At 36.9% G+C, this 23,641-nt stretch overlaps 1 protein-coding gene across 4 annotated transcripts in view; it reads right to left on the bottom strand.

The window, feature by feature from the left end:
• The window catches only part of CTTNBP2 (cortactin binding protein 2), a 211,271-nt gene that overhangs the window by 19,638 nt on the left and 167,992 nt on the right, over positions 1-23,641 (bottom strand). For 3 of the 4 annotated variants that reach the window (XM_043966829.1, XM_043966832.1, XM_043966833.1), the window contains 5 exons: positions 23,434-23,639; positions 22,810-22,995; positions 16,846-16,909; positions 14,511-14,643; positions 12,247-12,348 (listed from right to left, as the gene is read on the bottom strand). In XM_043966829.1, coding sequence (XP_043822764.1) covers positions 12,247-12,348; positions 14,511-14,643; positions 16,846-16,909; positions 22,810-22,995; positions 23,434-23,639 — 691 coding nt within the window. Of the gene's footprint in view, positions 1-2,173; positions 2,286-12,246; positions 12,349-14,510; positions 14,644-16,845; positions 16,910-22,809; positions 22,996-23,433; positions 23,640-23,641 lie in introns of all 4 variants that reach the window. The other variant, XM_043966830.1, reaches the window with a different exon arrangement.

Raw genomic sequence — 23,641 nt, 5'->3', positions numbered from 1 at the left:
TTCTCTTTTTGTTTTTCTTCTTGATTGCCCTTGGGATGGCTTTTCTTAGTTGGATATCTTGCTACACTTTCTTTAAACTTGTTTTACCTTCCATTGCTGTCTGCTTTATGAGTCAGTTCTACTAATAATTATCTATCATCCTTATAAGATTACAGTTGAGTTTATATTCTTAGGTAGTATTGTTGTTATCAGTCATCTATTTCTGTGAAGGAAATTTACGGACTAAAGTACTGTCTGGCCTCTTTTGGTGACCTTGTTGTGAAAGTTTAACTTTGGGATGAAATTATTAGCGTTACTATTGTCATTTCTGTTGTCCATAGCTAATTTTTTATTTTTGATAACTTTTAAAAATAATTCAAGGTTAAATTGTTTTGCTATATGGAGAACCATGCTTGAGATGAAGGTGTTAAGTGACAAATGTATCTAAAGGAGGATAAGATACTAAAGGCATGTAGAAAAAAATCTTGGATCTCATTAAGAAAAAAAATTGACTACTGATTGATTAGCAATTAATATACTTATTCTTCCATTCATATAGACTCTTCATGAAAATTTTATATATACATATATGTATATATACACACACACACACACACACATACACATTAATTAAGGGCAACTTTGATGAGGATGTTAGTAGGGAACAAGTAATCAGTTGTAAGAAATATTCAACAATGGATCATATCTTTACCACTTCACAATTAATGTAAAGAGGTAGAGAATATAAAATCTCATTGTGCTTATTTTTTGTTAATTACAAAAAACAAGCAAAAAAAATTCCACCTTGATTTCATAGGACAAAAGAGTCTTCTATAGCAAGGTTATCTCCCATCTAAAGATCAAGATAATCCAGACTTTCCTTGAAGATGTAACAGAAATTACCCTGTTCAATAATCCTCTGATGCAAGGCACAGAATAGGAAGATGTATATGTACCAAAGATATGGGCCAGTGTGATGGAGAAAATCCAGCACAGATTAAAAATCAAGGAGGGAGTCCCTATGTGAGATCTTCCAGATGCTTCTTTTGTAGCTAATACCTCATTGGTTACATCAAGCTTCAGGACATTGCAGAGATTTTGGGAGAAATCTATAATCATTCCAAGGAATTCAACCTCTCCATCCCAAAAGGGATGAATAATACCTAATGCCCAAATATGTATATGTGGAGAGAGTACTGATGGAGAATGAGTTGGCCTCAGAGTTGAAAATGACGGGCAAAGTGGGTCAGATTATTTTTAGGAAATCGTATAGTTTTTATTGACCTTAAGCTTTCCATGAAAGTAAAGTTCCATCTTTGTATTACTAATATTTTATCGGCATTACTATATAGAGATATACAGCACACACACACACACACACACACTCAACTGGAAGACAAGATAGGCTGGTCCCATGACAAGAGCAAAGGATGACAAAGTATACAACCAGAGTGTTCCATAACCACTTGCAAGATTTGGAGAGAAGTACTTCTGGCATGATCTCCATTGATGAACTTTACCAAGAATACAGATAAGAGTCAAGGAAGATGGGTTGCTATTCCCATCACTGGACGGAACTTGCAAATCAATAAGGACACAGATAAACCATAAACAACATAAGGTTTGATAATGGGTAGAGTAATTTATAAATAACAATGCCAAATATCTCAACATTTTACCTTTTTGTAAATTAGGAAGTGATTATAAAAGAAAGTTTTATTTGAAGTGCTTAAGACAAAAAGTAATAGGGCCTTTATGAGTAGAACAAAATGCACTGAGGCTAAATTACCATTTTGGAGGAACAGAACTATACCCTGGCTTTTTAGGTTCATATGAGAAAATAAAATCATAGGTTTGGATCTCCAGAGGTCCTTAGAGATAATCTAATCCCACCCTCTCATTTTTACAGATAAAGAAACCAAAGAATTTACCCAAATTGTTAGACTTTACATCCATTGCTCTCTCCGTCATAGTACATTGCTTCAACATACTTCTGCTAACATAGAGCAAAGTTGGCCAGGGTGTAACTGGGATGCTCTCTGATATGTGTTGTAACTACAGGAAAAAACTGACTTTGGACATGAAATAATGTGGTAAATGAAGTGTTTTAGCACTATTTGATGTGTTTATATGGCCACAAAGACATATTTATAAACATAAAGGCAAGAACTATGTAATATAAAATGCCAGATACCCATTGCATTGAAGTTTTTTTTAAAGGATGGTATTCATTACTTCATTCCACTATAACTCCCTGAACAGCACAGAACACGACTTGTAAGTTTTTCTGAATGTTTCTCAAACATCTGTAAAAAAAAAAAAACCAGACTAGCTGAATGAAAAAGGGAATTGATTTGTTGTAGAGGTTTTATTTTGCATGCAGACATTATGGGAAGTCATAGCAGTGAAAATATCTGAAAGGAGGTAATTATTATGGGTCTTGTGATTATCTGGACACAGTGAATAATAAAGTTAAAGTGAAGGGAATGACCCATCTGCTAAGGCATTATGGAAAAACAGATGGTACAGAAACGGAGACTACTTAAATCCCTTCCACGCTTGAATTCCCATAAGAAATTACAGCTTCTTAAGATGGAACTAGCCTATTGGACTTAGAAATATCAACCCAACTTGCAATTCTATTGGGGAAAGCAGCAAATAAAACTGATTATGAAAAACTTTGAAAATAGTATGGGCTGCAAAATGACAGACTGAAGTGGGTGTTCATCACTGGGAGCAACAGGGAGGAAACATGGTGAGTCTTGAGTAAAGAATCCTGACATTATCTTTATATGTCCTTAGGAAATTGGTATGGGTGATGACAAGGAAATGTCTCAAAGAAAGGAAAATAAGTGCTCTGTGCAGTCTGTGCATATTATTCCTCAGGGCAGAAACCGTTTGTATAAAAGAAAGCATGTGACAATCCCCTTCTTTCAATGGATCTATGATCTCTTCAATGTAGGTATTCCCTCTGCTGGAGCATGTTTCAACAACCCATCCAATCCTTCCACTCCTGGATAATTCGTGTCCATATTCTCTACAGAGGGTCTACCCAAAAGGCATTGTACATGGGGACAATGTAACACTGAGGCTATCCACTGGTTAGGCATGCCTTTTTTTGTCAAATGACTGGCTCCAAGGCTAGTATAATGTATATTCCTGAGTCAGATTCATAAGGTCTGAACATAAATGGTGAGTAAAAGGCTGTCACTCCCTGTGCCTGGAATAGATTCTCACTTCTGTTTTGCAGAATCCCTTGTTCTATTGGTACTCAATAGACTGGGAGGCCTCTGTAAGTGAGGGACAGCAGCAGTTAAAAAGAGTTTGGAATATGACTGGTGCACTGTCCATTTAACATGAAGGAGAACTAAGTAGTGTAAAGTAAAACACATTTGGAATTATTCTTTCAGGAATGATGGATCATTAGAAAACACAGAAATGGGAGAGTTAAATAACAATGCTTCTTACAATTCCTGATAGACCTAAGACCTAAATGTTAGAACCACAAAATCATAGATTGAGCCAGGAGGAATCTTAGAGGTCCCCTAGATCAAAGCTTCTTAAACTGTGGGTTGAGACCCCCTGTGGGGTTGAGAAAAATTTGGCAGTAAATGTCTGATTTATATACCTATATCATATATCTGTATACCCAGGGTCACATAAAAATTTCTTGGGTGAAAATGAGTCATGAGTGGAAAAAGTTTAAGAAGCCCTGGTCTAGATCAGACGTTTCAAACTTGAGGCCAGCAAAATTCCCAAATGCATCTGGAACCAGATGAAAATGTAATTGAGATGTTTAATACAATAAACAAACAAACATAAGTAAATAAATAATACAATGTGGGGTTCATTGTAATTTGTGGTTTTCTATGTTAATATGTGACCCTCATGTATCTATTTCTATTTGATAGCACTGATACAGACTAACCTCTTCATTTTGGAGATGAGGAAATTGAGGCCCAGAGAGTTAGTAACTAGTTCAAGGTCACAGAGATTTGTGGCAGAGCTGAGATATAAATTTGTCTTCTGATTCTAAATCCAATGTTTCCTTCATCCTTTGAACTTCTGATTTTATTAGTGGAGAGCATGCTAAATGAGGAAGCTCCTGCTAATGAATGAATGAAAAACTATCTTAAGTGTTTACTATGGGAAAAATCACTGTGTGAAGCACGAAGAACACAAACAGGCAAAACAAGGAGCTCACATTCTGCTCTGTCCTTTATAGTCTGAGAGATTTGCTTAGGGGCATTGGAAGGGTAAAGAACTTTGGGCAGAGTCACACAGCTGGTGTATGGGATTTAGAAGCAGGACTTCCTAACCTTGAGGCAGGCTTTCTGTCCACAATACTTTATCCAACTCTCTCCCTTCCTCATACTCTTAAAAATTGTATGATTACTATAAATCATTTATATTTATGAAATCAGAAACATCCAAAACTTGTAGATGGTACAATCTAAGAGGTGAAGAGGGAGTGAGTTCAGTATCAGCCTGTGTTAAGAAATGTAGGTAGAATTCTATCTCCTATGTAGGAGAAAAAGAGCAAATAGGCCAGACTGCCTAAATCATAGTGCATGAAGGGAAATAATAATGTTTAATAAGCCTAAAAAGGTAAGCTAATGACAACCTATGGATGGGGACTGTCAAAATGGGTAGGATGTCAGGTCAAGGTATGAGAGATTCAAGGATGCTAGTACATGGACATTTTTTGTAAATACTGACCATGGTGTACACATGATTTAGGTAGGTACAGAGTCAAAGAAATTCCAAAAAGGATTGACAAATTTTCTTTTCTTTCTTTCTTTCTTTTTTTTTTTTGGTGAGGCAATTGGGGTTAAGTGACTTGCCTAGGGTCACACAGCTAGTAAGTGTCAAGTGTCTGAGGCCAGATTTGAACTCAGGTCCTCCTGAATCCAAAGCCAGTGCTCTATCCATTGCACCACTTAGCTGCCCCAAGGATTGACAAATTTGAAGAATACAGTGAGGAAGGAACTAAAGGTTACTATGAGAAAAGAGAGTAGGTATACTAAGAATGAGAATGTAGAATAGTGGAACCATATTGTGATTAAAGGGAAATTTCAGGGGCAGCTAGGTGGCACAGTGGATAAAGCACAGGCCCTGGATGCAGGAGGACCTGGTTCAAATCCAGCCTCAGACATTTGACACTTACTAACTGTGTGACCCTGGACAAGTCACTTAACCCTCATTGCCCAGCAAAATAATAATAATAATAATAATAATAATAATAATAATAATAATAATAGGAAATGTCAGTTCAATTATCTTGGTTGCAAAACATTTCTGAATGATAAATGTCCATAAATGGCTAATGCGAAGAGCACATGGACATCATTGGAGTTGAATAGGTTTAGACCCTATGAAGCCAGGAATGGGAATCAATGGGGATACCGATCTTATAAAAAAGGATGGTTGAAGATGAAGTCAAGAAAAGAAACGTGAGCTAGGCGTTATAATTAATGGGAAACTGGAAGACTAACCTTGAAGATGCTGGAGAATAGAAGTGGAATATTATTTTAGTCCATGGTCCATCCTTTGATCCTCACAATACTCCTCCTGCCCCCAACAAAATCCTGTGATTTGAATTTTAAGGTTCTCTTCCAGCCCTAAAAAGCTAGGTTTATAAGCAGGGGGGAGAAGGAAACTGTATTCCTTTTTTTGAAATCTAATAGAGTTTCCATAAACATTTTTTAAGTCAAGAACATAAAGAAAAAATAATTTCAATGAAACCAAGTCTTTTGTCCCTGAAGAGTAAGGGAAAAGGGGGGGGGGAGAGAAACATTCAACCAAGAAGACACTGGTTTAGCTACAGTCACATCCATTTCTGGAAGAAAGGAAAACAAAGGTATAATAGCTAATTCCCTTACACACAAAAATGACAAAAGAGAGTCACTTTGCCACCTGCTGGTTGGTGATGATATATGTTCCAAATCTTGGACTAAGGCATAGGGAAAAACCCATGCTGTAATCTGTTCTGGATAAAACCATTTCTTTTAGGGGGTGTGGGAATGAGGGAGAGGAATACAATGAATATTTGTTCATTATCTATTGTCTTAGTTCACATTCTTTCAATTTCCCCTTTAAAATAGGCATGACGGTAAAGTGACAGACTTCTAGCAGGTGAAAAGGCCATTATTATAAATTTCCTTAAGTAAAAATAAGTTGTCCTGAATTGCATTAGGGTTAGCCCACTTCCAAAAATATTCTAGTCAGACAATACCTTATTGTAGTGATAAAGCTCAAAAGAAACTTGTGACACACGGAATGTCCACGTTAGATTGTCAAATGAGATCATAGAGTTGGCCACACTCAGCACTGTGTGTTGGGGGGCACTGTAGTATTCAGTGCAGAAATCAAGGGTCTACAAAGAGTTGTCTCAAACTAATCTGTAACCTTAGGCATTGCTGTCTCAAGCTACCAGTTGGCTTATATTTGGATTATAGAATCATGGAACTGAAAGGGACTTTAGAAATCATCAAGTCCGGGGCAGCTAGGTGGCGCAGTGGATAAAGCACTGGCCCTGGATTCAGGAGGACCTGAGTTCAGATCCAGCCTCAGACACTTGACACTTACTACCTATGTGACCCTGGGCAAGTCACTTAACCCTCATTGCCCCACAAAAAAAAAATCATCAAGTTTAACAGCCTTAATTTACTGGGGAGGACATGGAGGATTCAAAGAAACTTGCCTATGGTTACACAGCAAGTTGGGGGCAGAGTTTGTACTAGAACTTAGGTTCCTCTCCACTGCCTCAGGTTGACATTTCATACAAGGTATCTTCTCCATGCTACAAAAGCAGCAAGTGTTACCATCCCTTGTTAGATGGAGCTTCGCAATGTAAACACTGTTGCTTTAAATCTATTCTAAAGGCTGACTAGAAACTCTGGAAAGTTCATATTCTCTTAAATCATTTTGTCCAAATCACTTCATTTTTGTTGTGCCCTTAGTCAAAATTTTGCTTATCCAAAAATAAAAACACAAAGTATTATTGAATATCATGGAATATCACATTTCTCCTCACCAAATAGCATTTAAAAAAAGGAAAAGTCTACCTAAAAAAAAAATCCCCAAAACAGAAAACAAAACAAAAAACCCTTTCACACCCTGATGTTAAAAATAACTCACTAAAATCATTTCAGTTGTATCCTACTGTGACAAGCCTAATGAGGGAGTAAGAAAGCACGGTGCTTTTCAAGTCATGGTGATGTTATGAGGACAGATAAGCATTAATAAATGATTATTCTCCCAATGAGCAATTCATACCCTGGTAGATTACACTCCTCCACATTGTTCTTTGTGTAACCTATGGGGAACAGGATGTAAACTGAAACTGGCAAACCCAGTGTACAATCCAAATATATTGGATGATTCTTAAGGCTACACCCCCACAAGTGATTTTGTGTAATGTTCATTCATGGTTTCTATCAGAAATAAGATCTAACCTTCCAGTAATCAAATCTAAAAGCTTCCCAGTACCTCAATCATGGAAACTACCTAAAGTTAATTCTACTTAAATCCTTACTTTGCCTGTTTTCATTCAAGCCTCCATTGCTCGTGCATGTTAATATTTATTAATATACACTTTGATATTCAGTGATTTCAATGTAAAACTGTAGGTGGGTGTGTGAGGATGGTAAAAATGTGTTGGAATATAGGGGTCAGAAGTAACAAACAAGAGCACTTAAAGTCTTGTAGAGTACACAGAAGCCTTGTATCTTATGGACACAGCTAGAAAAGGTTCAGAAGAGGCTGGATATGGCAATATCAAATAACCAAACATGAAATTGATATTTTAATAGAGAGGAAACAGCTCATTACTAACATGGGAATCATTCCTAAATTAACTGTCTGCTTACAGTCAGACCAGGCAAGGTGTTAGAACAAAGATCAGAATAAATAGCAAACTTGAAGGAAGATCATAAATGACAAAGAGATGAGATAAGGAATTAGAAGGAAAAAATAAAGGGCAAGGAATGAGAATGAAATTAAAATTAGATATTTAATGAACATAAAAGGAAAACAATGATCTCACTCTTAGGTGTGGGATTTGTTGTTGTCCTTGTCACATTCTCCAATCTCTCCTAATTCTAACAAGCAGGATGGTATGTTCCAAAGAAGAAACAACTGAGAACATAATGATGACAGCTACACTATTTCTCTCTCCAAAGTCTATCATTCCATCTACAAACCCATGTGACTTTTACTTTTTTTGGTGAGGTAATTGGGGTTAAGTGACTTGCCCAGGGTCACACAGCTAGTAAGTGTGTAAAGTGTCTGAGGCTGGATTTGAACTCAGGTCCTCCTAAATCCAGGGCCAGTGCTCTATCCACTGCACCATCTAGCTGCCCCTCATGTGACTTTTTAAGCTCCATTAAATGTGTCCCTAAAACATCAAAACCAAATATTGTCCAAAACAAAAACACACAAACATAAACCAGAGCCAAAATTCTCTCTTTAAATTTGTAGTACTTCACAATTGGATAAATTGTTCTTTTGGTTCTGCTTACAACACTTTGCATCATTTCATACAGGTTTTCTCAGGTAAGCTGCTACAAATATTTTTTATACATGTGGGACCTTTTCCTTTTTCTCTGATCTCTTTGGAGTCCACACCTAGTAGTGCCGTTAAAGAGTATGCACAGTTTAGAGATATGGCAGTTGGGGGAAGAGTTCCAAATTGCTTTCCAGAATGGCTGGACCAAGTCACAACTCCATTGACAAGGCATTAGTATAGTTGTCTCAAACAATTGTCATTTTCCTTTTCTTTGCCAATCTAATTGGGGGGAGGGGAAGACAGACACCTCAAAGTTATTTTAATTATTAGTGATTTGGACTATTTTAAAAATATATAGTGGTTGATAGTTTTGATGTCTTCAAGAACTGCTTGTAAATATCCTTTGAGTGTTTAGTAGGGAATGGCCCTTGTTCTAATATATTTGAATCAGTTTCTTTTATAAAATTTGGGTATGAAATCTTTACTAGAGAAAAATTTTTAAAAACCCAACAACTTCCTGCAATGACTTTTTCATGAATGACTCATTTCTAACTTTAGCTGTATTTCTTTTGTGTTAAAATGTTTTAATAGTAAATAGTCATGGGGCAGCTAGGTGGTGCAGTGGATAGAGCACTGGCCCTGGATTCAGGAGGACCTGAGTTCAAATCTAGCCTCAGACACTTAACACTTACTAGGTATGTCACCCTGGGCAAATCACTTAACCCCAATTGCCTCACCAAAAAAATATATTACATAGCCAATATTGTTCATTTTATCTTCAATGATCTCTGTCAGCTCTAATCCAGCCTCAGATACTCACAGGCTGTGTGACCCTGAATAAGTAACTAACTTGGGTTTGTCTCAGTTTCCTCAACTGTAAAATGGGGATATTAATAGCACCTACGTCCCAGGTTTGTTGTCCAGGTTAAATGGGATATTAGTAAAGTATTCAGCACTGTGCCAGACACATAAGTAGGTGTTTAAAAAATGCCTGTTCCCTTTCTTCCCCTTCTAAGCTCAAATTTGGTCAAGAACTCTTCCCCTTTCCATAGTTGTGAATAGCATTTCCTTTTTCATTCTTCTAATTTGTTTAATTGGTGTCCTTTCATATCTTTCTGCTGCCTCAGAGCATTCACTTAAGCAGTGGCCCAGGCATGGAATAGATTTCCTTTTCAAGCCTGCCTTTAGGAATCCTTATCTTTCTTCGATGATTAGTTCAGGAGCCACCTCTTCTTTTGAAGACTGCCCAGACCTCTCTAAGTCTTCTTCCATTTTTGCCTTTGTATTTCCAATGCCTAACAAAATAAACCTTGGGCATTCTATACGCATAATACAATTAAAAAAAATTTCAGTAATTTTCAGAGTCTTTTTTATGGAATTTCCTCCCTGTCTCCCTGCCCCCTGCTAGACTTAGAAATAGGAAGAACAGGTTTTGAATCTTACTACAGATTTTTTTTCTAGTTGTGGGACTCTGAACTTTGTTTCCTCTTCTGTTTAAAAAAAAACAAGGATAATAATAGCACTTACCTCAAAGGGTTCTGGTAAGGATCAAATGAGATGATGTATATGAAGTGTTTCTTAGGGGACTATAAACTTCAGGTAGTATTTTTGTTATTATTCCATCTTACATATATGTAGTTAATTACTTTGAGGAGTATATATTCTTTATATGTATTTATATTGTCTTCTCTTGTTAGACCTGACTCATGTAGAACCATATCTTTTTTTGCTCCCTCATATCTTTTTTTGCTCGCTCATATCTTTTTGTAAGCCAATGTCATGGCTTCCATTATAACTCTAAGTCATCTACGAATTAAGTAAGCATGCCAACTATGAATCTATTTCTTTCAACTACCTATAGGTCCCATTCCCTCTCAGTCATCTGCGTTCTCCTCTTTCCACTCTGAAGACTGCTCTCAGAGCGAAAGTAGAACTGAAATAGCTGTTGATTAGTCCTGAAAATTTCTCTCTGCCATCTGTTACCATTAAAGTTACACTTAAATACCATAACTGTTGGGTTGTTATTTTTTCTAAGAAAACAGTGTATAGAGAACTGGTCTGGAGGCAAGAAGGGCTGGGATCTGATTCTGCCTCTGCTACGTACTGGTACTATAACCTGAGCAAGTCAATGAACCTTTTTCTGTTTAAACTATTTAAGACTAAAAGTACCCCAAAAAGGACTAAAAGTGCTAGTGCTGCTGGCCTGCATTGGTAGAGGGAGTTGTTTTTGCTAGGAATTCCCTACACCAGTGAAATGACAGGTGCTGTCCCTATCCTCTATTCTCTCAGAACAGAGTCTTTGTTTAAGACCAATGCTACAGATTCACAAGCATCTCTAAGACTATAATGACAACCTTTCTATGAGATACTATGAATATAGCATGCCATCAAGTCAAAGATTTGGATGGTTAGGGATGAGACCTGTGATTTCACTGGTATAGGCAACTTTCAGGAGAGGCAACTAACTACCTCTACCCATGCATCCTGAGAACTCCTCTGTAACTTATCATTTTAGAAAATTGTCTGGAATACTTGGAGGTTAAGTGACTTGTCCAGTGTCTCTCAGCCTGTATGTATCAGAAAGTAAAACTAGCTCCAAGGCCACCAGATCTTTATCTACTATGCCACACTCCCACTGCTGTGTCAAAAGAAAACATGTAAAATGGCCTACTCCTTTCTAAGTGAAGCACAACTCAAGCCTTCATCCAACGAGTGATTACTGTATAATGATGTTTCCTAACAAGTTGGTTTCTAATGGCATAGCATTGCTGCAGTCTCCTGCCTAAAGCACACAAAGACATTTTTTTTTTGGTCAGACAATCAGCCAGTATAGATTATATGCTTACCATGTATTGGGTACTATGCTATGTAATGGAGATATAAAGTAAGAGGAAAACAGTTCCTGCCCATAATGAGCTCACTTTCTAACAGAGGACACTACATGTAGATAACTAGTAAATAGAATGTAATTTCAGAAGTGAAGGCACTGGAAGCTGGAGGGACTGAGAAACAATTCATATAGAAGGCGGGACTTGAGATGAGTTTTAAAGGAAACCATGGATACAAAGAGGCAGAAGTAAGGAAGATGAGGAAGAATTCCAGGCATGGCAGACAGTCTGGAACAAAGACAGGAGATGGAATGTTGTACTCAGGAACAGTAAGTTGGCTAGCATAGCTGGTCTAAGGAGTTTGTGCTAAATTGTTAAAAGACTGGAAAAGTGGGAATGGGCCAGATTGTGAACAGATTTAAATATCAGAAGACTTTAATATTAAATCCTGGATGTAAGAGACAGCTATTAGGCTTCATTGAGTGTATGGGTGGGGTATGACATGGTCACACTTGCACTTTAGGAAAATCTCTTTGGCAGTTGAGTAGAGAATGGATCAGAGTGGAGAGACACTAATTAGTAAGCTATTGCATTAGCCCAAGTCAAAGATGATGAGTGCCTTATGGGGGCGTTGTGTGAGGGAGGAGAATAGGATGTACATGAGAAACATGGTGAAGATAAAAAGGACAAGCTTTGGCAAACAGATAAATCTGGGTGGTTGGGAATATGGTGATGCCTTTACCAGTAATAGAGAAGATGGGAAGAGGGTTTAGAGAGAAAAGATAATGAGTTCTGTGTTGGACAGGCTGAGTTTGAGATGTCTATACATCATCTGTTTCAAAATTGTGATCCCAAGTTAATAATAACTTTTATAACCATTCCCAAGGTTTCCTACAGTGGCAGGGGGGATAGGGACAAAGGGTTCCTTACCTTTTGTGACACTGGCATACTTGGGTTAATAATGGCTGCTGAAAATCCAGGGTTATTTTGTGAGCAACCAAATATCCGCAAGTCATCCCTGGAATCTGCAATCTGGAAAAAAATATATACTTTTAGTTAAAACATACCCTTATGTAAATACAGCATGCATGCCTCACTATAAAATAGCTGAGTTATAAGAAGGGTTATTGACCAGATCTGGCAAGGTAGTGCAGGGGATAAAGCATTGGGCCTGGGGTCAAGAAGACCTACTAACTATGTGACCTTGGGCAACTCATTTAAATTGCTCCCTCCCCCCTTCTTTAACTGCAAAATTGTTGTGAAGATCAAATGATTATTTGTGAAGTTCCTAGAACAGTGGTTGGTACATAGTAGGTGCTTATAAATGCTAGCCATTATTACTGCTCACTATTACTAATCCCCTAATGCCCTTGGCATGCTCTGTATACATAAAGTATATCTAGATCTATTAATATTTTATTTTAATGACTTTAAGCCTCAATGTGAATTGAGGGAATGAATTGAAGTAGGGACTATGTAAATGGCATTCTCCATGGGAAGATTCTGATTTAAATGGAATATAAAAGATCTAGAGTTAGAAAGGAACTCAGAAACAATTAGTCCAAATCTTTCATTTTATAGATGAGGAAACTGGAGCCCTAAATGCCTTGCCCACAGTCACATGATAAGCAAATATCAGAGTTGGGATGTGAACCTAGATACTCTGAAGTCATACCTCTTTGCACTACTCTGTTGTTGTTTGTCATTTGTTATTGAAGAGAACCATGAGAGATGTCATATCTTGCAATGAATTAGATTTAAGTGAAGGAGGACTGTGCAAGGTCACCAACCTCACTCTTTCCTCCAGAGCTATCTGGGTCTAGTGGCAAGATATCCATCAGGACAACTGGAGATGGCCCCGGGTGTTTAAGGCAACTGGTGTTAAGTGACTTGCTCATGGTCATACAGCTAGTAAGTGTCTGAGGTGAGATTTGAACTCAGATTCTCCTGACTCCAGGGCCATGCTTTATCTACTCCACCACCTTACACTGCTACTGAAGAGAATTTATAAAAAATGTCAAAATTCACTTAGTAGACAATAAAGTTGATTAATTACAAGGTTTTACCCAAAGTTTTTCTACTCATTAGATTCTTTCGCTTTGGTTGAACTCACATAATATTTCCAATAAGAACAACTCTAATTTGCACTATAATATGCCTCTATTATAAGGAAATTGAAGTTATTTTATCTCAACTCTTAACTACTTATATTCCCTCCCTGCTTTAAAGACCTTTTCTGATAGGCTGATTTTAATGATGCCAGATTTTGACTAATTCTTTTTCATTTTTTTTATCCTTTTCAGGATACATATAGTCTTTTCTGCTTTTCAGTTGCATCCATCTCTTCATGACTCCATTTGGGGTTTTCTTGGCAAAGATACTGGAGTAGTTTGCCATTTTCCTTCTCCAATTCATTTGAGAAGTGAGGATACTGAGACAAACAGTGTTAAGTGATTTGTCCTGGGTCACGCAGCTATTTAGGGTCTGAGGCCCAATAACAACTCATGAAGATGAAGCTTCCTGACTCTGGGCCAGGTACCAAGCTTTTCTAGTTTTTACCATTAGTAATTAGTCACATTTATTGCAGCTAACTTTCATTATTTAATGAGTTTTAATATATTATTATTTTCTACTAAATTTTTGCACAATAAAGCTAAGAATTTAAAAATGGAAAAGATTCTACACCAAAAGTTAAAAATATTTATATCACCAAAACACTTTTCAAACACTCTACTATTGGTGCCAAACAAATTCACTTAATTTCATTTTTAATGTCCTCAAACTTATCTTAATATCAAAGATCTGTGGTTTCAGTAGTGGGGGTATATTCTCCACCAAAGGAGAGCCCAATTTCTCTGTGCCTTAGAATATAGTCTTTATAAGTTATTATGGTCACACACACAAAAAAAAAAATCACCAAATGATGGCCAAACTTCTGGTGATTTAGATTCTCTTGAAATGTGTTTACTAACACTTAATGGCATATGCTTATGCTTAACAGAATATGACACTTATGCCTATACAATGATGCCTCAGAAGAAAAGGGCTGATCCATCTTATGGGAATGCTGTTCAAGGAATAACATTTTTCCCTGGTTTCTTCGTGCTCCTGTAATTCAAAAGATGTCACATCCCATGAGCCATTAATCTTTTAGTTGCATGAAACCATAGCATTCAAATCTATTCACTACATACCTTGCTGATATCAGATTCAGATTTGCTGGAACACATACTCTGAAGTTCTTTCACAAGGTCTACCTCATCATCTGAGCCAAGAGACAATCTCTGATCCAGATTCAATCCTTGTGGTTGATCATTCTCTAAAGAGCTATTAGAAATTTAAAAAAAGAAAAATTTAAAAGTGAAAAGCTTTGCTATTCAACATAGGGTGTGAAGAATATTATCCCTTCTCAACATTTGGTAAGAGACTTTTATATATTATTTACAATTCTATTCATCGCCTATCAACCCATTCCTAAAAATTTAAACTAGTCCAAAAAAATATAACAAGAAGTCATAACAAAATCAAGGAGTCTATTGGTCTGCATTCCTATCAATTTTCCTTGGTAGTACTATCAACTGAATTCCAAAATGGTTTGGACACAGCTCAATTTGAAGTCAATGTGAAAGGAAGTTTTTAGTGGAATGTCTCAAAAGGATCTATTATAGGCCTTATATTAGCCTTTTTATCAATGGCTTGAATATAGGTAAAAATAACTTACTTATTGAATTTTCAGATTAAATACATCTAGGAGGGATAAGTAATGAGTTATTTGATGGAGTCAGGATCAAAAAACTAATGTGATACTTTGTATTTGTTATATAAATAGTCAAGAAAAATAAAGTCAACCAAAAAAGGTGAAAATAAGGGTCAAGCTTCATCAAGAAACAGTGTCCAGAACAAGAGAGGCTATAATCATTCTGTACTCTGCCCTGGTCAGACCACATCTAGACAACTGTATTCAGTTCTGGATGCAACGTTTTAAGAATGATATCAATAAGCTGGAGAGAGCATCCATAGCAGGATGATCAGGATGGTGAAGATCTCTTAAGATCATGCATAGTGGGATTTTTAAAGGGAATTTAGGATGTTAACTGGAAACAGAGAACTTAGGGGGAAGCATGATGGCTACCTTAAAATATTTGAAGGATGGTAAAAGAGAGAGTAGACTTATTCTACTTGGCCCAGTAAAGCAGAACTAAAAATGCTGTGTTTGAAATGTAGAGAAGCAAATTTAGGATTGATAAAAGGAACATGACTGGACAATTAGGACTACCTCAAACCTGAATGTACTGCCCATGAAAGTTAGTGTTCAAGCAAGTCTTGTTGGAGTTGTACAGGCGATATTTCAAACACTTTCCAACTGAGATTCTGTAACTGAAGGTCTTCCTTTCATGATTGATGCCAATTAAATTTTTTTTTTCCTTAGAGGCAGCTAGGTGGCACAGTGGATAAAGCACTGGCTCTGGATTTAGGAGGAACTGAGTTCAAATCTGGCCTCTGACACTTGACACTTACTAGCTGTGTGACCCTGAGCAAGTCACTTAAGCCTCACTGCCCTGCCCCCCCCCATTTTTTTTCCTCTGACCTGTTAGAATTTTTTCCCCATAGACATTCCTATTGCAAAAGCCTCTCTTTTCTCCTCTTCTGAGTGGTCCTTTGTCGTCTCCATGAAACAAACACATTAAATATATCTGTACTCTAAAGTTGATCATAATACAAAATTATATCTACTCTGTGACAGGGAACCAGAATTGCCACTATTAGGATATGAGGTGATATGATAACTTGCTTGCAAAAGGTCCATATATGTAGATTATAATCTATATTTTCCCCAACAAAGAGGCTCCACTTTGTAGGCTTTGAGAACCTGAGGTCCTGTAAAAATAACTTTATGTAGAGAAAAGACCCTATTCTAAAACTCTGAACTTTCTGCATGGCATGAGAAAAACAAAAAGACCATATACCTCAATATCTTCAGGAAAATAACAGCAACCCCCCCCCCCAATCTACTTCAAAACTACTTTAACTCTTAAGTGAATAGAATACAAATTTATACCATCACTTAAAATGTATTAAAAATCTTTCCCAAATGTGATATTAAAAATGAAGCCAAAGCTAGTTCATATACCTCCAGGAAACTAACAAGAAAACCAATTATCTAAAACCTACTTTTAAATAATAGTAACACACTTTTTACATGATCCTTCAAAATGCATTAACAATATTTTCCAAATTTGAAATGAAAAATAAAGCCAATGCCATTTCTGACCTGGTTGAAATGAACTAAGTGCAATAATACTCAATAATATTAACTATGAGAAATTGTTGAACACTTCACATTACATTTGCCCCAACACAGCATTATTAGGTTAACGAAATATAGTCACAGCATAAATTAGTAACAAGAAAGAACACAGTCTCTCCATCTAAGCCTTCTTTTTCTTTTTCACCTTGCAATGAACTCTATGACAAACTAGGTTAATTTTTTATCTTTGCTAAAGGCCTGCAATTTGACAAAAAACTTACTTTTGTTTCATTAGAGAAGAAATTCGGTTGCAATTTGGCTGCAATGTATTCTTACTTTTTGTACCTGTGAAGAGAATAAAAACCATTTTATCATAGCACCTCACTATTTGTCTCCACCACCAAAGATATATCACGGTGACACTGGTGCTTAAGAAAAAGCTCATGGAACTTCTTGTGCCTCCTGCTCCTTGTCATATGGACAGCCTCTTCTTTGTGAGTGTTTCCTCTTAAGGCAGAAGATTTCAACAGAAATTGTAAATTACCAGGTGTAGGTGTTGCTTGTGATGGGCCCACCACAATCTATCAATTTTTTTAAAAAAATCAAAACGAGCAGGATAATGAAAGACCATGAAAAATGGTTAGAGAAATGACTTTGTTCCAGCTCAAATGATTTTTATTAGTTAAGTGCCCATTTCCCACCCAGCAGATTTTTTTTTTCAGTGTGACTGCAGCACCATCAATATGTACAATAAATTTATTTTATGACATCAATCTTTCCTTTCCTGGTAATTGACCTAATGGTTGATGAAATCTTCTGAAGTTGGTTCTCTAAGATTGCTATGAGATCACGTAGTCTCCTTGCAGTTTTCATTCTACAAAGAGCCTCTTAATATAACTTGTGTCAAGAAAAAAACTCGATCTTAACCCATTTTTTAAAATGTTCACTTGTGAAGTGTTTTCCCCCTCTTTGCTTTTGTAGAGGTCATTCCTCAGGAACTTAAGTGATTTGTCCATCACAATTAGTCTGGCTCAGGAATTAGATCTATTAGATTAGATCCGTGGTGTTATGAAGAATGAACTGGAAAAGGAATAAAGTGGCAAAAAAAAAATTCCTTTTAAAGTTCCCCAAACTCTCTGGGCATCCCGTACTGACCTAGACTAAAAAGGACAGAACAGAAACAGTCAGTAGAGAAGTTGATACCCAAGATTCATTTCAATAGTCATGTGTTGCTTTTTCTCATCTTCCAAGCTGCTAATGCTTTTCCTAGCTCTTTCCTTAAATTTTTTTTAATCTCATGTTTTCTTTTCATGTACTTACACATGTATGTGTTTTTCCTCTCTATATAATGTAAGCTCCTTGAAGGCAAGAACTATTTATTTTTTTGTCTTTCCAGTACCTAGCATGGTGCCTACCATATAGTAAGCATTTAATACTTGCTGGTTGATTGAGTTTCTTAATCTGGTCAAGGAGTTTAAAAACTGACATTAAAGAGGTAAGATAGCTATGATAGACTGCCACAACTAAAATATTTTTAAACGTAAAAGAGAAGAAATTGATACCTGGGTCCCTATTTTGACAATACCAAGAAAATACTTAGATTGGCTGAAAACTGCTGAGTTCTGGATGCCACCCTTTCGCTTTTGAACTAGCATGGACCATTGGCTCATCAAAACATAATCAGAAAAAAAACATAATCAGAAAAGGGCAGGAGGGGAGACAGTGGATGTGGAATGAGAAGATGTGACCTTGAATTTGAAACCTGCTACATGAACCTTTCCTAATCTTTTAGGCTACTAAACATCTTAAGGCATTTGTAATTATTTTCTTTATATTCTAAGTGTATTTGATGTTTCTCCCAATAGATGTAAGCTTCTTGAGGGCAGGGACAGTTTCATTTATATCATTGTATCCCCAACACCTAGACTAGACCAGTGCAGGGCATATAGTTAATACTTAATAATGTAAAAGTTGTTTCAGTTCTCTGGACCTCAGTCTCCTTATGTGTAAAGTGCGAGCTATGGAATAGACCACCCCTCCAAAAAAAGACAAACCTTAAGAACCTCTCTGTTGAGCACTATATAAAGTTGAGATCAAGATATGATCCCTTCCTTCCAGGACCTTCCAGTCAGAAGGAGATAGAAGTTTTAATATAAATATTTAAAAATACACGTTATGAAAAGTCAAGAATGTTAAAGTTAGGAAACAAAGTACTGAGTGAAGTCATAATAGGAAGAAGTGTTAAAATAGTTCTGAGTTCTCTTACAGTTCTACCATTCTCAGGTTCTATGGTTCTAAGCCTATCTTCAAAGAGATTATATGACAAAAGCCTCCATGGAACATGAAAACCTGTCATTTTGGTTCTAAAAACTAATAATCTACCTCCTTACTAAACTTTTTAGGAAAGGGTTCTTAAACTATAAAACACTAATATATATCAGCTATTATTACATAATTGATATTTCAGCTTTATGATCATTAATTTTTCACAGATAATGTATCCATTTTAGTCAGTGTGAGCAGTTGGTATTTTACATTTTACATCATTTTACATCAATAGAAATGTCTAAATGATGCATTAGAGAAGTTTTAACATTTTAAAAACATTACGCCTTTGTAGTTTTTTTTAGCATAACCCATATGTTTATTAAAATAAAATAATTATCTAGAATTTACACTGGACGTTTTAATTTGTGTTCACTTTATTTTTGGCAACTGGTGTATTGTTCTGAATCTGTCAATTTACATGTCTATTTAATGTAAATTTTCTTTCAATTTGTGTTTCTTTTTTACTTCTTTATTGTATTCTATTATTCATTAAACCAATGTGCTACAGTAAGTAAAATCTAGCTATTACCAGAAAGCCCAATACACATTTAATACAACCTTGGTAATTTCATAGTGAATGTTGTGGTTTGGATAGCACAGTCCCTTGCATCTAGCAAGAGCCTAATTATTAGTGTATTGCTTTTTCTCAGAGGGCTAGGGAAAGTCGTCCAAGGAAGATGAGAAATTATTAAAATTGCATACCATACTTATCTTAATAACATGGTTTGAAGGTGAAAAAACCCCCATTCTTTACATTTTTAGCCCCTACTGCCCTTCCTAGGTAGCAAAGGAAAGTCTCTAAAATTTCAAAGTAAATAAAGCATTTCTTCAAGGATAAGAAATCTCTGCTCTATTAGAGAAGCTTCAAACATAGTGCCCAATATTTCAGTATATCATATTGCAGAATTTTTATTTTGATTGTAATCTCCTTGAAGGCAGGCAATGTCTTTTGCCTCTTTTTGTATTTTTTGCACAACGCCTGACACATAGTAGTCACTTGATAAATGTTTACTGATTTGAAATCAGTTATTTTGAATGCATTACGAAGTGACTTCTTTCATGTGACTATGTATCTTAAATTGGATATGAAAAGAAATTAGCTTAATTACTATCATTTTTTTTGTCAAGCTTCCATTTTCACCTAGGAATACATATTCATGTATAGAGCTGTACACTATTTAAAATGGTGTATTTAGGAGTGACAATTATTTTTTTAAGTGAGGCAATTGGGGTTAAGTGACTTGCCCAGGGTCACACAGCTAGTAAGTGTTAAGTGTCTGAGGCCGGATTTGAACTCAGGTACTCCTGACTCCAGGGCCGGTGCTCTATCCACTGCACCACCTAGCTGCCCCAGGAGTGACAATTTTTAAAAAATGAATTTAAAATAAGACAACATTTGACCTTAGAGTCAATAGGAAGTGTGTCCCAAAAATTTAGTAAATAAGAGAATGACATGGTCAGATCTACACTTTAGGAAAATCTCTGGTGGCTGTGTTGAAGATGGATTGGAAAGAGGAAAAACTTTTGATAGGGAGACCAATTAATTTCAATGAGAGATTATAAGATCCTTAACTAGGGCATGGCTATGTCACTAGAGAGAAGGGGATTAATGTAGGAAACGTGGAGGGAGAACCACAAACTTCAGCCACATTGGAAAATGTGGAAGTGGGATGAGGGACTGTGAAGAGACAAAGATGACATGGGGGTTGTGATGAGAAGGATGATGATGCTCTCAACAATCATAAGGAAGATTTGAAGAAGGGTGGGTTTAGAGGGAAAGATTATGTAATGAGTTCTACAAATCCATTCATGCCTGATGATACTATTTGTCTTTCTCTATCCCATTCAAAAGGAAAAAGTGAGGAGGCAGGCAGGACTCTTCCTCACAGGTCACTGCCCAGAAAGGCAAGGGTACCTACTGTCGCCACAAGGTGATATGAGGGACAGAGAAGGGTAGTGCAGTTTTTCCAGTGGCACCTCCACAGCTGCTGTGGCCAGTAGTTTTCATCATAGTTGCCTTTAGGGGCTGGTAGTTAGGTGGTGTAATGGACAGAATACTGGCCTGGAGTCAGGAGGACCTGTGTTCAAATCTGGCCTCAAATACTTACTAATTGTGTGACCTCATGTCATTTAACCACTATCTTCCTCAGTTTCCTCAACTATAAAAAGGAAATCCTAATAGCACCTGCCACCAAGGATTGTGAGGATCAAATCATATAATATTTGTAAAGTGCACAGTGCCTAGCACATAGTAGGCACTTAATAAATGATTGTTCCCTTTTCCCTCCTCCTCCTCCTCTTTTTGAAACTTAACTCAGAAGTGGGGGGGAAGGGAAACAGCATAGGGGAGAGTTGGGGGTTAAGGGTAGAAAGAATTATGTTATAGATAAGGCCTACAATTGGCTATCCCAATGAGGACAGGATGCTGCTAGTCTTCCCACCCTGCAGTTGGTTGATCACACTCTGCCACAATGGACCCTTAGTACTATAAATCCACTGAAGTTTCAAAGACAAGGTGGTATCTGAGCCGAGCCTTGAAGGAAGATGGGGATACTGAAGGTCACAGATTAGGGAGTACATTTCAGGAATCGGCAACAACTTATGAATGTACAAAGGCAGGAGATAGAACATCAAACTCAGAGAATGGAGTCTTCTCTGGAAAAGCAGAATTTCAGGAAAATCACTTTGGAAGATAGGTGGATGTTATTTACTCAAACCCTATCATTTTTCAGAGAAGCAGCATAGAATGGTGGAGAGAGAGCAAGCTTTGTAATAGGCAAGGTCTGAATTAAAATCCTTCTTTTGATATATACTAGTTGTGTGACTCTGGGCAAGAAACTTTATCTCAGTCATTTAGGCAACTAAGACTATAGACAGGAGAGGAGGTGTTGGCCTGAACTGGCAAAGCAAGCTTCCTCACCTGGCACTTACTTATGCCAATCATCACAGGTCAATTATCTGTCCTCTGTATTTTTAGAGATAACGTGATGAAGGCCCAGAGAATTTAAGTGACTGATTTCAGGTCACAGAGTAGAGCAGAGACTAGAACCCAGATCTGCACATAAGGCTATACTTCATTTATCTATTGTATAATTTTAATATAAGTGGTTAAGAACAGAGAAGCTATTTAACAAAAACCAAGATAAATTTAGACTAGTAAATAAGAGAATGAATGTGGTCTTTTCCAATACTGAGATCACCAAATAGCATTTAAAAATACTCTTAAATTAAGAGGATGCCCTTCAATTGGGGAATGGCTGAATAAGCTGTGGTACATAACTGCAACAGAATCTTACTGTGCTATAAGAAATGACAAGTAGGCTAATTTCAGAAAAACCCAGAAAGACTAACATGAACTGATGCAAAGTGAAGTGAACAGAACCAGAACATGGTACAGACTAAGAGCAATACTATACAATGATCAGATGTGAATGACTTAGCTCTTCTTAGCAATGCAATGATATAAGATAATTCTAAAGGACTCATGATGAAAAATGCTCTCCACATTCAGAGAAAGAACTGATGGAATCTGAATGTAGATTGAAGTATACTATTTTTCATTTTCTGTATTTTTACAGCTTTATTTTTTTACTTTGGGTCTGTATTATTTTGCCTATTGTCTCAGGGAATGGGGAGGTGAGGAAGGGAGAGAGAAAATTTAGAACTCGTACATTTTAAAAAACGAATGTTAAAAATCATCTTTATATGTAACTAGGGAAAACATTTTTTTTAAAGAATGTAAAAAAATACTGTATATTATAGGCTGTATATGTAAGGAGAGAATTGAAGGAAATGGGAAATTGTATAAACTTGTCTAAGTTGGTATATAAGTATAGTAACAGAGAAATGTTTTTATCCAGAGAACAGAGAGGCTCTTTGCAAAACATTGAGTCCCATTCCCTTGGGAAGCTCCATACCTTCTGGACCTAGCTCTTGTTTGCTCCAGGCTTGTGAGGTGGAATGGCCAGACTTCTTCCGGGGACTAGTATTCACCTTTCTCCAGGAGTTGCTATCCCCTTTCTTCTTGCTACAATTGTTGTAACTTGAAACCATGGAGAGAGGGAAGCTTCCTCCTTTGAAATCAGCTATATACTGATCCAGCTCTGAAAGAACACATTTTGCAGTGTAAAAATGGGCATAGCATTCTGGAACATTCCCTGAAAAACTTGGCTCCTCAAATCATAGGTATAGCTATTATCCAAAAAGTAAGAGGTACCCAAGAGTACATGAGAGGGAAGTGATTTAGAAATAGGCCAAATGGATACAAAAGATAGGGATGCTGAAAGGCAGAGAATAGGAAGGAGTTTGCTCCCTCCCAGTAGGGGACAGTTTGCCAAATTTTGCTTTTTCTGTTTAGAAGCCACTGTCACTGGTCAAAATTCTGTTTCTTTATAATGAATCAGCTGAGCATGAAGACAGACAATGAGATCAAGAAGCTATGGAAATGGTGAGCACAAGTGTGTCCATGATCATATTTGGTAACTGAGAACTATTGTGTCCTGTGATTCATTGAGTAGCAACAAATAAATGGGAATGTGTACCTGCTCTAGGAAGAGGACAGCCGTGCAGCACGGCTTTATTTAGCAAAATACTGAGAGCAGCCTTCACCACAGCTTGCTGTCCTTGGCTGGGATGCTTTCGAGCAGTTGTCTGTCCCAGGTCAATCTGCCTTTTCACAGACGCTCTTGACAAGATTGCTTCTTGAACTCTGGGCGCAATGACAGCATTCCACAATTTGGACATCCACCT

This window comes from Dromiciops gliroides, chromosome 5 (genome assembly GCF_019393635.1).
Source record: "Dromiciops gliroides isolate mDroGli1 chromosome 5, mDroGli1.pri, whole genome shotgun sequence".
Taxonomy (NCBI): domain Eukaryota; kingdom Metazoa; phylum Chordata; class Mammalia; order Microbiotheria; family Microbiotheriidae; genus Dromiciops; species Dromiciops gliroides.
The sequence above is the reverse complement of the archived record's forward strand: the minus strand, read 5'-3'. Positions and strand labels throughout refer to the sequence as shown.